General features: G+C 42.5%; 1 protein-coding gene across 4 annotated transcripts in view; it reads left to right on the forward strand.

Moving 5' to 3' along the window:
• APP (amyloid beta precursor protein) overlaps positions 1-15,037 on the forward strand; it is a 262,122-nt gene that overhangs the window by 122,110 nt on the left and 124,975 nt on the right. For all 4 annotated transcript variants that reach the window (XM_054973138.1, XM_054973139.1, XM_054973140.1 and 1 more), the window contains exon 6: positions 2,114-2,316. In XM_054973138.1, the coding sequence (XP_054829113.1) occupies positions 2,114-2,316 (203 nt within the window). The remainder of the gene's footprint in view (positions 1-2,113; positions 2,317-15,037) is intronic.

Consider the following 15,037-nt stretch of genomic DNA (forward strand, 5'->3'; position numbering starts at 1 on the left):
AAGAAGATCCAGGACACCATCCTATATAATTCATACAATGCGGACTTGGACTTTCTGGGCAATAAGGTTAAGATATTGAAGGATGTTCCATTTTTAGCTCGGAAAAGAAGATTTAAATATAAAAGGTTTGCAGCTCTTCTGAGGAAACATGAAATAAAGTACAAATGGTTGTTTCCGGAAGGTATTTGGTTTAGCCACAAAGATCAACCTTACAAGATAACATCAGAAGATCAGCTAAGGGACTTTGTGTGTAAACATCAAGATTTCCAGCAAGAAGAAGAGGACTTTAAGCCTGAAGGAGGAGGGGAGGAGGGAACTAGCACAGTGACTGTAGCTGTTCAGAGAGAATTGCGACCGAGACCTAGAGGGGGCAAGAAGACCTAATCCTGATTGTAGTTTGTATTTTATAAGATCTACCAATCTAACAGCATTTTACAAAGTTCTAATGTTAAATAATTGCAGTATGAAGGGAATGCATTACTTGTAGATGTAGTGTTTGTGTTGTTATGTGTTGTTTCTTCCCCTTCTCCCTGTCCCTATTTTTTCCCTTTTGTAGTACTAGTAATTAAACAAATAAAAAAAACTTCCAAAAAAAGAAAAGAGGAGTGAGCTGCACTAAGCAGGTGTGCATGGCAACTTGTAAGCAGGAAAGAGCAAGTAAACAGAGCAGAAGAGAGTTGGGACCTCAGAGAGGAACCCACACAAAGCTGGGCCACAGAGCCAGCAGGCAGTGGCCCTGGGACTAGCCTTGTGGAAGAGGCTATGAAACAAAACCAAAGGAAGCAAGGAAACAGAGAGTGAACCCTCCTCAGAAAAGAAAGAATTTAGAAGACACAAAGACAAGCAAATTTAAAAAGGTGGGGAGGCCTAGGCCCCGGGGCCCTGAGCCAGGCTAAGACCTGAGACTAAGCTGGGGGGGGGACACCCTCACCCAACCTTCCTACAGCAAGGCCAAAAGCTTCAAAAGAGGCTTTTTTTTCAGTCTCTTTTAAAGCAGCACTGAGCAGCAGCAGCAGCCAAAGCACAATCCAACTATCACAGCAACAACAGCCAGTCCTCCCTCTCCCTCTGACTCTCAGGACTGAGACACGAGGCAGAAAGGAGGGAGCATTTTATAAAAAACGCCCACATAGAGGAGAACAGGAGGTCTGTGGTTGGCTGACAGACCTACCTAACAGGATTTGGAGGGGTGAGATTGGGGTGCCCGTGGCTACAGAAGACCCACCTGTGTGGTTGCCTAGGAGATTGACCCACAGCTCCTGGCTGTATAGGGCAGAATGGAAGCTCTCCAGATGGCTAGGAGAGCTGCCAATCAAGGGTAAGTGGGCTGTGATTAGGGTTTCCAGTGGTAACAAACGGTCTGGGCCCATTGTTGTCAAGGGAATCAATGGATCGACGCCAGCCTGTCTGCAATCATGAAATGTTCACAAAGCGAACAAAACAGGCAAAAAAAGTCGTGAATTTCATGAAAACCTTGAAAAACGTGGCCCCACGAAACAGTGCTTCGCAATACATGAAATGGCCAATTTCGTGACTAAAATTGCTTTGTATTTAGATTTGTGCCCATGTCTAGAATGGAACCACCCACCATTCACTTAAGGAAAACCTGGGTGCTTACCAGTCCTCCTGATCCTCCATTGGCTGCATCCTCTATTTCAGCCATGGAAAACTCTTTTATTTAAATAATGGTAACCAGTTACAAGCCCTGCATAACAATGACCCCACTTTCTGAAAATCCTAGTGGGCATCAGATATAGTGGTTGGCACTGTGCTGTCCACAGGTGCCAAATGGGGGGGACCCTGGTGTATGTGACCTCTTTGCATGGGCTATATGTACCTGGTTAGATACTTGCCATATATTCAGCTCTAAACAACTGATTTTTCCAACTCTTTAAGGAAGATGAATGTACAGTGAAAGGTTGTACTACTATTGCACCTTTGCTATTGCACATTCTTTAATGCAGAACAAACTATTTTCCTTATACCATGTTTAAAACACCCATGTCTTTTATTCCAATATCAGTTTAACATATTTGTACAAAGCTATATATAAAACACGTGGTTGCCTAATCTTGCTCATGGAGATTAACTTAACGTTTATTCTCGCTTACAGTTATGACAAGGTAACAGAAGAGCAGCTAACAGAAGAAGAAGAGGTTGCAGATGTGGAATATGAAGTAACTGATGATGATGGCTATGATGGCAATGAGGATGATGAAGATGCCCAGGAGAAGTATCAGAAAGCCACTGAAAGAACAACTAGTATTGCTACCACTACCACCACAACGACAGAGTCTGTGGAAGAGGTTGTTCGAGGTAAGCTGCTCTCTACAGAGCGTGTTGTCTAAGGGACTGACCTTCAGAGTGTGCATTTGCCTGTCATTACTAAAAATGTTCCAAACAGCAAAATATTTTAAGTTGCTGCTGGTCTTTGTTTGTCATTATGATATACAAATGTTGCCATTTTTCTCAAACCAGGTGAATCATATTTTGTTCATAAATAAGTAGAAATTAAAATAATATAAAGTATGAGGTATAACTAAAACTATTTACCTGTGAGACTGGAAGATTGGATGTTTACTAAGGAGGCCTGCAGTTTAAATTAGGAATGAAAACAATAGGTTGGTGGTTTGATGTCTTTTTTTTCTTCTGACCATAAATAGTCTTAATTCAAATGTAAACTTTATACAAAAGTAAATTTGTATTGAAAGAGTAACCATTGGGGATGTACAAACTGAAACAAACAAGCTGGAAATACACCTGAGAATTGCTCGTGGTTTTTTGTTTTGTTAAAGCCGCTTCCAGAACATTGAACCAAATCCAGGAAACTAAATTGTGATGAGTCCCTCACACTGAAAGCTTGGACATTTCAGTTCATACCTTTTAGTACCAGCAGCAGGCGCCAGGCTTACCTCTCAGGGCAGAATCTTGTTTTCTTTAATAGTCTTCTCCAGTTGGATCCCATGGGTAGAGAGGCTTTATTAACTAACTCTGTTGGCAGGAAGGAGGAATATGCACAATTCGCATGAGTGCACCTTTTCCCCATCACTACCCAGGCAATAGCATTGTTTCCTTGCAATAGCATTGTTTCTATTCCTTCCTCGCAGAAGGAGACCCTCTCCAGCTATTAACTTTGGAAACTTTTGGATGGGGGGATGTGCAGACTTTTCTGTTGGGGTACATCTTTGTTGGATTTGTGGAGCTACCTAGGCGCAGGTCTGTTTCCCCCACCCCATCAGGGCACTTGGATGGTTGCTGGAGTGTGTGTGCACAAGTGTCTGATCAATCAGTCAAACTTGATAAAAGCCCTGAAAGACATCAGTTATAGGCTTCAATTCTAAACTCATGATGAAAAAAAATCCAAACCAATTAGACCCGAGCTGGCTTCAGCCCACCTGAGAAAAAACTATAATGGTATATCGTTGGTTCGGAATCCCTGGATCCAAAGCTGAAATGGAACAGAGGTGATGGTCATTTTCTAGTAGCCATAATATTTTAGCAAAAAGTAAATTTAGATTTGTAGAACTGATACCTTCTCTATGTGAGAAACCAGCATCTGTGCCACCCACATCCAAAAAGGCTGAGGGTCTGTATAAGACCAAAGAGGATAAATGCCCTTCCTGTTTACTCACCCCCATCCGTCGTCTCTTGTCACCGAGGAGACACAATCCAGACATCCAAGAATTTAGACATCCAAGAATTTAGCCCTAGCCGACCACCTGACCCTTCTGCTAACGAGACAGAAGGGGCAGTCTTATCCACCAACGACTTTACTGAGCAGATGCTTCATATGGCCAAATTGCTGCACATTGATGTGTCATCTATGGAATCTAAGCCAAAGGACACATACTCCAGCATTTATCCTCTGGAAACTCAGCCAATATTGTCTTCCCTATGAATGATGGATTTGTAGAACTGATATCTTCTCTATGTGAGAAACCAGCACCTGTGCCACCCACATCCAAAAAGGCTGAGGGTCTGTATAAGACCAAAGAGGATAAATGTCCTTCTGGTTCACTTGCCCCCATCCATCATCTCTTGTCACCAAGGAGATGCAATCCAGACATCGACAGGGACCTCTTTCCACACCTGCCGATACAGAAAGGAAGAAACTTTATGGGCTTGGAAGGAAAATCTATACCTCTATACTTCATAAAGATTGCAAATTACATAGCAATCATGGGGGCTAACCAGATTTTCCTCTGGAACAAGATGGTGGTGTACAGTGATCATCTGCCAGAGGACCAGAGAATGCTGGCAAAAGTGATCCAAGAAGAGGTGTTGAAGCTGTCCAAACAGCAGATCAGTGTGAGCAGGAATGTGGCTGATTCATCCACTAGAGCACTGGTATTGGCAATAGTGCTTAGAAGATATGTATGGCTTCATTCGACAGCCTTACTGGTAGAGACACAGAGGAGAGGAGAGGACTTACTGTTCGAGGGCCAAATGCTGTTCTCCACAAAAACTAATGACTAACTCTCGCAGAAGCAAAACGATCGACAGACTGTGAGGTCCTGCCACCAAACGAGTAGTCAAGATCAAGGTTTCTCCACAGGCAACATCAGGCATACATATGTACATTATTACGAATACCAGGGCCAATTGACCTGTTAACCAGGGGCAGTATCAAAGATGGAGGCCAATACATAAACCTAAGCAGGGTACCCACCCATTCTCTAACAAAGATCATGCTCAGAACCCAAAACAGTTCTGACTAGGATGGGAACAGTGTGCAGTATTTGGTGACAGACTTTCCCTTTTTTGTTCAGCATGGGGTCTTATCACCTCAGAGTTATGGGTGCTAGAATTATTGAAAATGGTTATAAAGTTGAGTTTGACAGTTTACTGCATCTGAGTCTTTCTCCCAAGTCTTCGCAGGACTCTCCACCTGCTCTGGCCATAGAACTAAGAGTATTATTAGAGAAAGGGGCAGTTCAACAAGTCCCCACTTCTGAATTGCAGTGAAGATTTTACTCCAGGTTTTTCCTGGTCTAGAAAAAGGATGGGGGTGCAAAACCCATACTAGATTTAAGAAACTCAAACAAATATGTTGGGATCTGCAGATTTAGGATAGTGACCCTTAACGTAGTGTTGCCATTACTTCCCCCCAACTCTTAAGTTTGTTGTATTGGATCTGAAGGATGCATATTTTCACATTTCCATCCATCCTTCCCATAGAAAATTTCTGAGGTTTACATTTTAAGGGAATATTTACTGATACCAGGTTCTACCATTTGGGTTGACAACAACCCCTAGTGTCTTTACAAAATGCATAGCAGTGGTAGTCATCTACCTTAGAACGCAGGGATACTCCATATACTCTTATTTGGATGATTGGGTGATATCGGTCCACTGCAGAGACCTGCTACAGGAGCAGATCAAATTAATAATAGAAACATGCCCTAACTTGGGACTCATAGTAAATTTCAAAAAGTCTAACTTGAACCCCTCTAGGAGGGTGCAATTTATAGGACCAATCCTTAATGCCTCTCTAAACAAAGCATTTATGCCATCAAAGAGAGCACGGAGGGTACGATCCCTAGTCAAATTCTTTACAGTCTGTAGATACCAGTCCAGCACTAAATATCAGACTCTCCTGGATCTTATGGCAACTGTAATACATTTAACCAGGCTACAAATGAGGATACTACAACTCTGGTTCCTGTCAGTACACAGTCCAAGAGTACACTCTAAAGATAGGATATACAGTATACTTAGGACTATAGTCAAATCCCTATTATGGCAGTCAATAGATTCACACTTACTAGAGGGAGTTCATTTTGCCATACCTAAGATTGAAGTAACACTCACTACAGACTCTTCCACACTCGGTTGGGATGCTCACTGTGGACACCTTTCTACTCACAGCACATATCTGGAAAGTGAGCAGAGATTATATGTCAGTGTTTTGGAGTAGAGGGCAATACGTTATTCATTTATCTCCTTTGCAGGTATGGTAAAGGCAAAACTGTTCAAATATTCACAAACAACAGCACTGGTGTGTTTTACATAAACAAGAAGGGAGGCACAACTTCCAAAACTCTATGTATGGAGGCCATACTTATTTGGGAATGGACCAGCAGACCAGGGCAGACTGAGTGGATTAGGCTCCTCCACTCATGAGTGGTTGTTGAAGGAATAGTGCATACTACCACTGAGAGATCTCTGTATTTTGGTGCTACACCTCTGAAGATGCCAGTCACAGCTGCTGGCGAAACGTCAGGAACTACAATGACAAGTCCACGGCTATACAGCCAGGAAAATCCACAACAACCATCATACTACCACTGTTCCAACAATGAGGCTTCTGGAATATAGGCCTGTGCCATAAGGGAGAATTGAAAGACTCCTTTGTGCTGTTCCAGAGGGGGACTAGATCCAACATCCTAAGGAGATGCATGGAAAAATAAATTGGTTGGGATACCTATTTTACACTTTTCCTCCTATCCCTCTAATTGCTTGAATGGTCATCGAAAGATACAGGCCAGGGGAACAAACACCATTGTAGTGATTCTCTTCTGGCCTTGCCAGCCATGGTTCCACCGTTTATTACAGCTGGCCCGAGGCAAATTTTAACAACTGCCCATGACTTCAGATCTACTCACCTGCAGGGGAGTCCAATATCATGATATACTCAGCCTCAAACTGTCAGCCTGCCTGATTATTCAGTAAGGAAGCTTCCAGAAGGCATAGCTGAGGTTCTCCTTAATGCTAGGAAACCTAATAACAGAAAGTCTTATACCTTCTGTCAAATACACCTCCAGCATATCTGCCATGTGTTATGAATTTCTTTCTGCAGTGGGTTAGTGTACCTCTGAGAACTTGCAGAGGGAACCTGTTTTGCTGACTGGTTGCTAGCTGCTTATTTTGCAGGTGTTTTGGTAACCATTTCCTGGCTGGACTGCGAATGTGCCTTGAAGTTCCAGCTGAGACTGCACCAACCTCATTAGAGACTGAGCAGAGCTCATCCTTTCCCTCCTCCCCTCTCTCCTGGCTCCCTAGCTCAATGCACCAAAATCCTAACGGTCTTTCTTTCCCATTGGGGGCAAGGACCTTGCCCTATAATTAACCTTGCTTTGCTACCTTGCGTCACTTCAGCCAATGATCCTGTCTGACCATCTTGATACTGGTATTCTTTAATAAAGCAACTTTAACTCATACACCTGAGTGATGCAGTGAAGTGCTTGGGGAAAATACCTGGCAAGACCTGACACCTTCAAATGGGGCAAGTTCATTGACTGGGCCATGAATAAGGGTTTAAACCCTTATGGATTGCTCATTAGCCCAGATATTGGAATACGTACTCAAGCTGGAATAAGATGGTCTATCTTGTCTATTGAAGTGTACTTAGCTGCCATATCAGCGTTTCATACGGACAGGAGGACAATTTTTCCCCATGGCTCTTGAAAACTGTTTCTTAAAGAGTTAGATAACCCTTTTCCATCTGTTTTCCAGATTATTCCTCAATGGTCGTTACAGCTGGTATTAGCAAAGCTGTTAATGGGATTCTTCAAACCTTTAGCTACGTCACTTTAGGGTCTTATCTATGAAGGTGGCACTTCTTGTGGCAGTTACCTCTGCCAGAAGAATAAGCATACTGGCAACATTACACATGGACCCACCTTTCCTTAAAATCCACACAGAGAATGTGATCCTTAGACCTAGACTGGAATTTCTCCTGAGGGTGGTTTCCAAGTTTCACACCTCACAGGAGATCATACTCCCAGTATTTTTCCCATCCCCAGTGTCTGAGACTGAAAGGACATTTCACACACTAGATGTACAAAGGATAATTCTCTTTTATTTGGACCATACAGACTCCTTTAGATCAGACGTCCAGTTATTCATTTGTTACGCAGGTCCGAATAAAGGGAAAAGGGCTACTTCACAAAGACTTGCTAGGTGGGTGGTCCAAGCCACAAGCAGGCTGATGTGCCTTGTCCTTTGAAAGTCCAGGCTCATTCCACCTGGTCACAAGCATCTTCAGCAGTGCTTTTTAGAGGGGTACTTCTGCAGGATATATGCAGAGCGGCAACATGGGTTTGGGCTGATATCTTCATCAGGCATTATGCTCTGGCGGTGCTAACTCAATAGGAAAGAAGCAGCAGTGGGTCAAGCAGTCCTACAATCTCTGTTCCCGTGAAGAGCCCAACCCTTCTCTTTCTGTAAGCAGTTTTGCAGTTGTCATTTCAGTGAAGAGTCAACTCTTCTCCTGGTAAGCGGCTTACTAAACTCCCATGTGGGACTGCACAGAAGACTAACAATTAAAACAGGATTGCAATTAGCCTGTAACTATTGTTCATTGAGGTCTTCTGTGCAGGCACACGTACCCTTCCTCCTGTCCCGCTGTATGCTCTTCACTGCTTAACAGGATAGTCCAGTGGCTCAGTAGTAATTGAGGGTCGGGGGCACCATCTCTCCCAGAGCGTGGGGTGTTTCGACAGGAAGCAGCCGCACATGCGCTCTGGGTGGGGAGAGGCACCCCCTACTGGATTAAAAGTTGCAAAACATCTTTGATCAGCAGGCCTGCGCATGTGTAGTCCCATGTGTGCCTGCACAGAAGATCTCAATGAACAACAGTTACAGGTAAGTGCAACCATGTCTTATCTTGCATGTTCTTTTTATAATTTCAGAATTTTAGGTTCCATTTAACAAAGCTAAAAAACTCCACAAATATTTCTCTCATTAACGCTTCAGAAATACTTATCAAAGGCAGTCTGGACAGCACTTTCTGTTCCATTGACCTTTCGTACTGTTGTCATGCATTCTTCTCCTTTTTCTCATATTTACTCTTCTTTTACCCTTCTTCCAATTACTATTCACTCTTGAACCCATTCAGCGTGGCTATGGTAGGACTGGATCTTGGTTTTTTGTGTTAACTTGCTTATTCCACTTACTGCATCTAACTCTCAAATCAAGGAATATCACATCTGTGTATATATATGCCATCTTCTTGTCTCTGCTTTCAAGCAGGTTCCAGAGGTGATAGTCTTTTAAACAGGTCTATTAACACTTGTTATTTATCTAGTGCCATTAGAGTACATGGTGCTCTACTGAGTGGCCTGAACAAATGCTTAAGTCTTTTTTTTTTTTGAAAAATTTTTTATTGGGTTAGAATCCGTTATTTTTACATTTACATTCAATTTTCCCCAAATTTTTCATTTCTAACCCCCTCCCTTTCCCCCCCTTTTGTTGACTTCCAACAGTTTTCCAACCCTTTGTCCCTTTTCCCTTACTTCTATTAAATTTCTCTATCTAAAACAAATACATATTCTCCATTATACTAAGCAGTACATCCTTAACTACTTTTCTTATTATATACCCAAACTGTAAGTCTTTGTTTCCATCTTGGATAAACAATTTATCCCATTTTCCAATTTTGAATATTTCTATATATCATAAACCTATATATCATAAACCATAAAAATCTTACACATTTAAATCAAACAATTTGACTTATTCTCTATGTATTACTCATTCTATCTTTTTATGGTAATTCTATATAACTCTCGTCACATAGTCAATCAATTTGACTCGTCTATACATTCAGTTTGGTGCATTATACAAATCTTGTCAAAGAAAGAAAATATTGTTGGTTACTCAATCCGTATATTTAATCCTTATCCTTAATTATTTTCTATCAATATTCTATTTATTAACCAATATATATCTATATATATATATCAATCTGTTAATCTAACTGCTTATAAATTCACATTTATCTCTTCCCCCCCCCCGGTAAAGTCACCCCCCTCTACATCTAATTATACTTCAGTAGTTCTCAAACTGCCACAGTTTTCCTCCCACCTCCCATTTCTTCTCCAGATATTGTTTCAGCTTCTCCCAATCTGTGTTAAACTGCCCTGAGTCCAGATTTCTCAGTTTTCTTGTCATCTTGTCCATTTCTGCCATGTACAGCAATTTGTAGGTCCAATCTTCAATAGTTGGCACTTCTTGTACTTTCCATTTTTGCGCATACAAAAGTCTAGCTGCTGCTGTCATATAAAATATCAACGTCCTATGATGGGCTGGAATTCCCTCCATTCCCAAGTTTAGTAGCAGGAGTTCTGGGTTCTTATTTATTTGAAATTGTAAAATTTCACTCATTTCTCTTATTATTTCCCCCCAGTACTGCCTAGCTACCTCACACGACCACCACATATGATAGAGGGAGCCCTCATGCTTCCTACATTTCCAGCATTTATTAGAAGTGTTCAAATTCCCTAGCGCAATCTTCTTTGGTGTCATGTACCAACGATAGATCATTTTGTAGATATTCTCTTTAATATTTGTACATGTCGTTGTCTTCATTGTAGTCTTCCACAAGTATTCCCATGCCTCCATTGTTATCTCTTTGTTAAAATTTATAGCCCATTTCACCATTTGTGTTTTAACTGTCTCATCCTCAGTATACCATTTCAACAGTACTTGGTATACCTTGGATATTCTTTTCTTGTCCTCTTTAAGAAGGGTCTGCTCTAGTTCCGAATTCTCTATTCGTATACCTCCCTTTACAGAGTCCGAGTTATACAAATCTCTGATCTGTCTATACTGGAACCAGTCGTAGTTCAGTGATAGTTCCTCTTGCGTCTTTATTCTAAGTTTAGATGCTTCTATTTTAGTTATTCCTTTATAAGTCAAACATTGTCTTTCGTTATCAACAGCTCTCGGGTCTATCACCTCATATGGAACCACCCACCAAGGAGTTCCTTCTTGTAGATAAATTCTGTACTTCTTCCAGATTGTGTATAGACTTCTCCGTACAAAATGGTGCAGGAAATGCTTAAGTCTGTAGAGTGTAGGGCTCTTTCAAAAAACCTCAGCTCGGGTTTTCCTCTGGGAGCTCGGGGGGGGGGGCTAGCAGGAGACAGAAAATCCAGGACAGCTTTTTTGCAAGAGAAAGAGAGAATCCGCAATGTGATTCTCCGTTGGGGAGAAGAGCGGTGGGGGAGTCTCTCTTTCTTGCAAAAAGCTGCCCTGGATTTTCTGCCTCCTGTTACGTCTCCCCACCACCACCCACACACACACCGGCTACCAGAGGAAAATCTGAGCTGAGGCTTTGAGAAAGAGAATTCCTCCCATTGCTCTTCCCATGGTGTAAAATTTCAGTGAGTGGCTGTTCTTTGTAAGACTACTCTACCCAGGGAATCTTGCGGGAACTGACATGTGAAGAACTTGTGTATGGCGTCTTGTGTAGTTTGGCTCTAAGGCACAGATGTTAAGATGGGGCATGTCAATCAAATGTGAGAAAGCGGGATGCACTTACATTCTGAAGTTACATTGACCTAAGTTTACACTCATGTGTCTTAACATCCGTCTCAGTAAGAAGTTGCTCTGAATATTAACTAGGTACATTAATGAACAGGACATTGAGTGTATGTTAAAATACAGAATTCTGCTGATGTGGCTAGGCTTTAAAAATAGGGCTCTTAATTTTGTTCAATGTAACTATTGTTGCCTATGGCCCCCCCTGCCTGCCATCAAGAATGTTAAACTATGCTTTGCCACGCTGTCATTACACACGCAGCCCAGGGACTCTGTGTGGAACTGTACTGTTATGATTGCTGCTTTGCCATGAACTGTACTTGCTGTTGTTACCTGCTTCCCTGGACCTCTGCTCCACCTGGGCCCAGTATCACCCTGTCAGCAACCCAGTGCCAGCCAGAAAGGCGCTTCCCGAGCCCAGCCGGGTGCCCCCATGGTCGGTCTTGCAGCTACCCCTTGAAAGACGGTCACTGAGTCTGCTCAGCTACCGGGCAGCCTGCCATCTAGCCCGGAAGAAATGCCCAGAGAGAAGCCATGCCCCTAACAGCAGAAGCAGTTTGCAGCCAAGAAGCCATTTCGTGAACCTGCGCATAGCACGTCCGCGGCGTCCAGCCTTGCCCTACTCTGCATATCAAGGGAGGCCTCCCCGGCAATGGACATCAAGGGCCGGCAAACCAAACACACTTAATGACACCAGAACCATGCAGCTGCGGCATTCCAGGAGAAGATCCCAGCGGGACAGTTCCTGCTTCCTGGAAAAACTCACTCAATCAGCCAGCATCCCGTTTCCTCTTTTCTTGTCCCCGCCCCCCCCGGGTGTTACTATCAGGCATCCTGACTCTAAAAGTGGCCCATTAGTTTTAGAGATAGGAGCAATAAAAACCTTTTGTTTTTACACCTGAGAGGCACTAGGAACACTCACACTTCAAAGCCTCTTTTGGGGTATTTAAGCAAGCTGCCCCTGCTTCAAGGCACGCCGTTCCTATCCACACCCTTGCTTATCTCTCTGCTAGTCTAACGCAGGCCATTAGACTACTCCACTCTGGCTGCTGATCTCTATCTCCTCACCGTGACAGGTTCGTATTGTCATTCCAGTCCCATCGTACTCAAGTGGGAACCTGCTCATGCAACTGGCTCTATTCTCTTCCTTGCTCTATTTTCTTAGTACTTGTGTGTTCTTGATTGAATGTGTATTAATATAGGTACACGCAACATTATTGCATTAAAACAACATTTTGTTTAAAGCAATTGCCTCCCTTTTCTTGCTGCAGTAGAAGTGGACCCTGGTATACAGAGGTTAAGATCTGCGCTAAATTTAGTCCCAGACTGCTAGCTAATTTCCCCATACAATAGCAGTTCTGGTAACACTAGCTAATAAATATTTGATACAAATAAATGGATTTTATATATTATATGGTACCTAGAAATCATGCATTTCAAGCTCACTGTACTCGTTAAGTCATATCCTCATTAGTCTCTTCCTATGGACTAAAATAAACGTTAGGAACTGAAATCCAGTCTTAATTGTTTCAGTTAGAATTTTTTAGTGTTTGTAAAAATAATTGTTCTTTGGCACTGCGCTTGAAACAAATTTAATTTTTTTCTCTTTAATTTCCTGCAGGGAGAACATTGCCACTATTGTGTAACTAATGCCTAAGCTTTATTCTTAAAGCCTGTGCCAGTTCCACAGCTTTCTCCAAAAATCTTTTGAAAGTAGGCTTTGTCTTTGTGTGTTAGATTTAAGATTTGGCTTCAGGTTTCAAGTATATATTTAGAATTTGGAAGCTCATTCACAGTGACGCCGGAGCAGTCTTCAGCCTAAAATTGCTCAACAGCTAGGTGAATAAGAAATGGTTCCAGATAATAACCTTCAGTCACTTCAGCCATACAGTGCAATGATTTATTTAGTCCAGTAGCCCTGTCAGAGGTCTGTTTTCACATAACAGTAATGGAACACAGTAGAGGGAAAGACCATGTCATGCCACCTTCACATACCTAACACCAGACAGTATATAAACAAATTCCTTTAAGTGAAGACTGCTCACTCTTAGGAGGGGTAGCTATGCCTGATGTCTGCAGTGGGTGCCTGTTATTGAAACAATATGCAGAGCTTTACAATCCATGCCCAACTTAGCTAGTCGTTATTGCATAGATTCATTCACTTACCTCGAAGTAACCTTTGGCAACTCTTTGGATGCCCTGCTCTTACATATCCCAACACTACAACCAATGGAGAATGGAAAAGTTGAAATTACCATTAACTATATTTTTAGTGGTTTCAGGGAACAGCCTCCCCATCCCCTCATAAAACAAAAATCCCGCATAAGGAAACATCACAGTTGACTTCCGGGGGGGGGGTAGCCCACACAGCGCTGTTGCAGGCTTATAAGTCAGTTTCCAGTCTGGTAGGATGTTCCTCTCTTCTGCTTTTCTTCTTTTGAAAAGATTTAAGTATAGCAGTTGCTTTTATACCAATGGCTATGATAAATGTAAACATATACAAAGTTACAATTCTAGATTGGAAGAACAGCAACATTTCCAAGGTGTAGCCTCAATCAGGAAGCTAAAGAGTAGCACTTCTTACTGCTGCTCTTCAAGAGAACCCTGATTGCAAACAAGAGCTAGAATATGTCTTCTCATCCACAAAGACTGCCCTGCTCTGAAACTACTGAGAATTAAACTTAATTAATCTTACTGGGTGATCTTGGGCCAATCAGATTCTTTCAACCTATCCTATCTCACAAGCTTGTCATGAGAGCAAAGTAGACTGGGGGAAACTGGTGTATATCAAGTTTCTTGGAAGAGGGTGTTGATAGAACTAATTGAAAAAAATGTTTGTGCTCTATCTATAAAAATTTCTTGTTTTCAAACTGGAGAGGATAATGAAATTATACAATAGGTGGGCCTGCAGAGATTTATGGGGGGCATTTAATTCCTCCCCACACTATTTGCTCTTTCTCTTCCCTGAAAACCCCATACCTCTCACCTTATCCTGCTTCCTTCCCTCATTCCTACCCACCAGCCAAGCTACCGTTATCTGCACCCCTGTTTTCCTTTCCCCTGGCAGCCTCTACCTGGCAAAACTGTGCACCTGGGGTACAGTGGGTGACCTGCAAAAACTTGCAGGGGGACCTCATTTCCCCCTATATCCCCTTCCCAACACCATTCCCTCTTTCCCTCCATCTGGCAACTCCCCAAATCCTCACCTTTCCCTGCTTCTTTCTCTCCTTCCCACCCATCAGCCAAACCTACCTTTTATCTACAACCCCAATCTTGTAATAAATTGTATTTATGACTTAGTTACTTTATCGATACCCTGCCTTGCTCCACAATGGGAAATCAGAGCTTCTTATGTCATTCTCTTCCATTCTGTCCTCACAACAATCCTGTGTAGTAAGTTAGACTGAGAGGTTATGACTGTCCCCAGTTCACCCAGAGACCCTGCATGGCAGTGTGGAGGTTTGAACTTGGGTCTCCTGGAATCTAACCTGAAACTCTAACCACTATGACACATGGGCTTTAGTGGAGTGGCTGATGTTAAACAGTAGCAAACAGCCAGTCCTGGGTAAGTCATTCAAGAAGTCATGTAGTATCAAGTCACCCTGGTGGCTTCTGCCAGGCCTGGACCTGATAGGTCCTCTCTCAAAGGCCAAAAACAGTCCTTGAAAGAGCCTTTCCCCTCTCCCTGCCTTTTACTAACAGAAACCATGGCTTGAAGACTATGGCTTGAATAATACTGTGGTTGCCTAGTAACAACTACTGAGGATGTTTG

The sequence above is a fragment of the Eublepharis macularius genome, chromosome 3 (assembly GCF_028583425.1).
Source record: "Eublepharis macularius isolate TG4126 chromosome 3, MPM_Emac_v1.0, whole genome shotgun sequence".
In the NCBI taxonomy this organism is placed as follows: domain Eukaryota; kingdom Metazoa; phylum Chordata; class Lepidosauria; order Squamata; family Eublepharidae; genus Eublepharis; species Eublepharis macularius.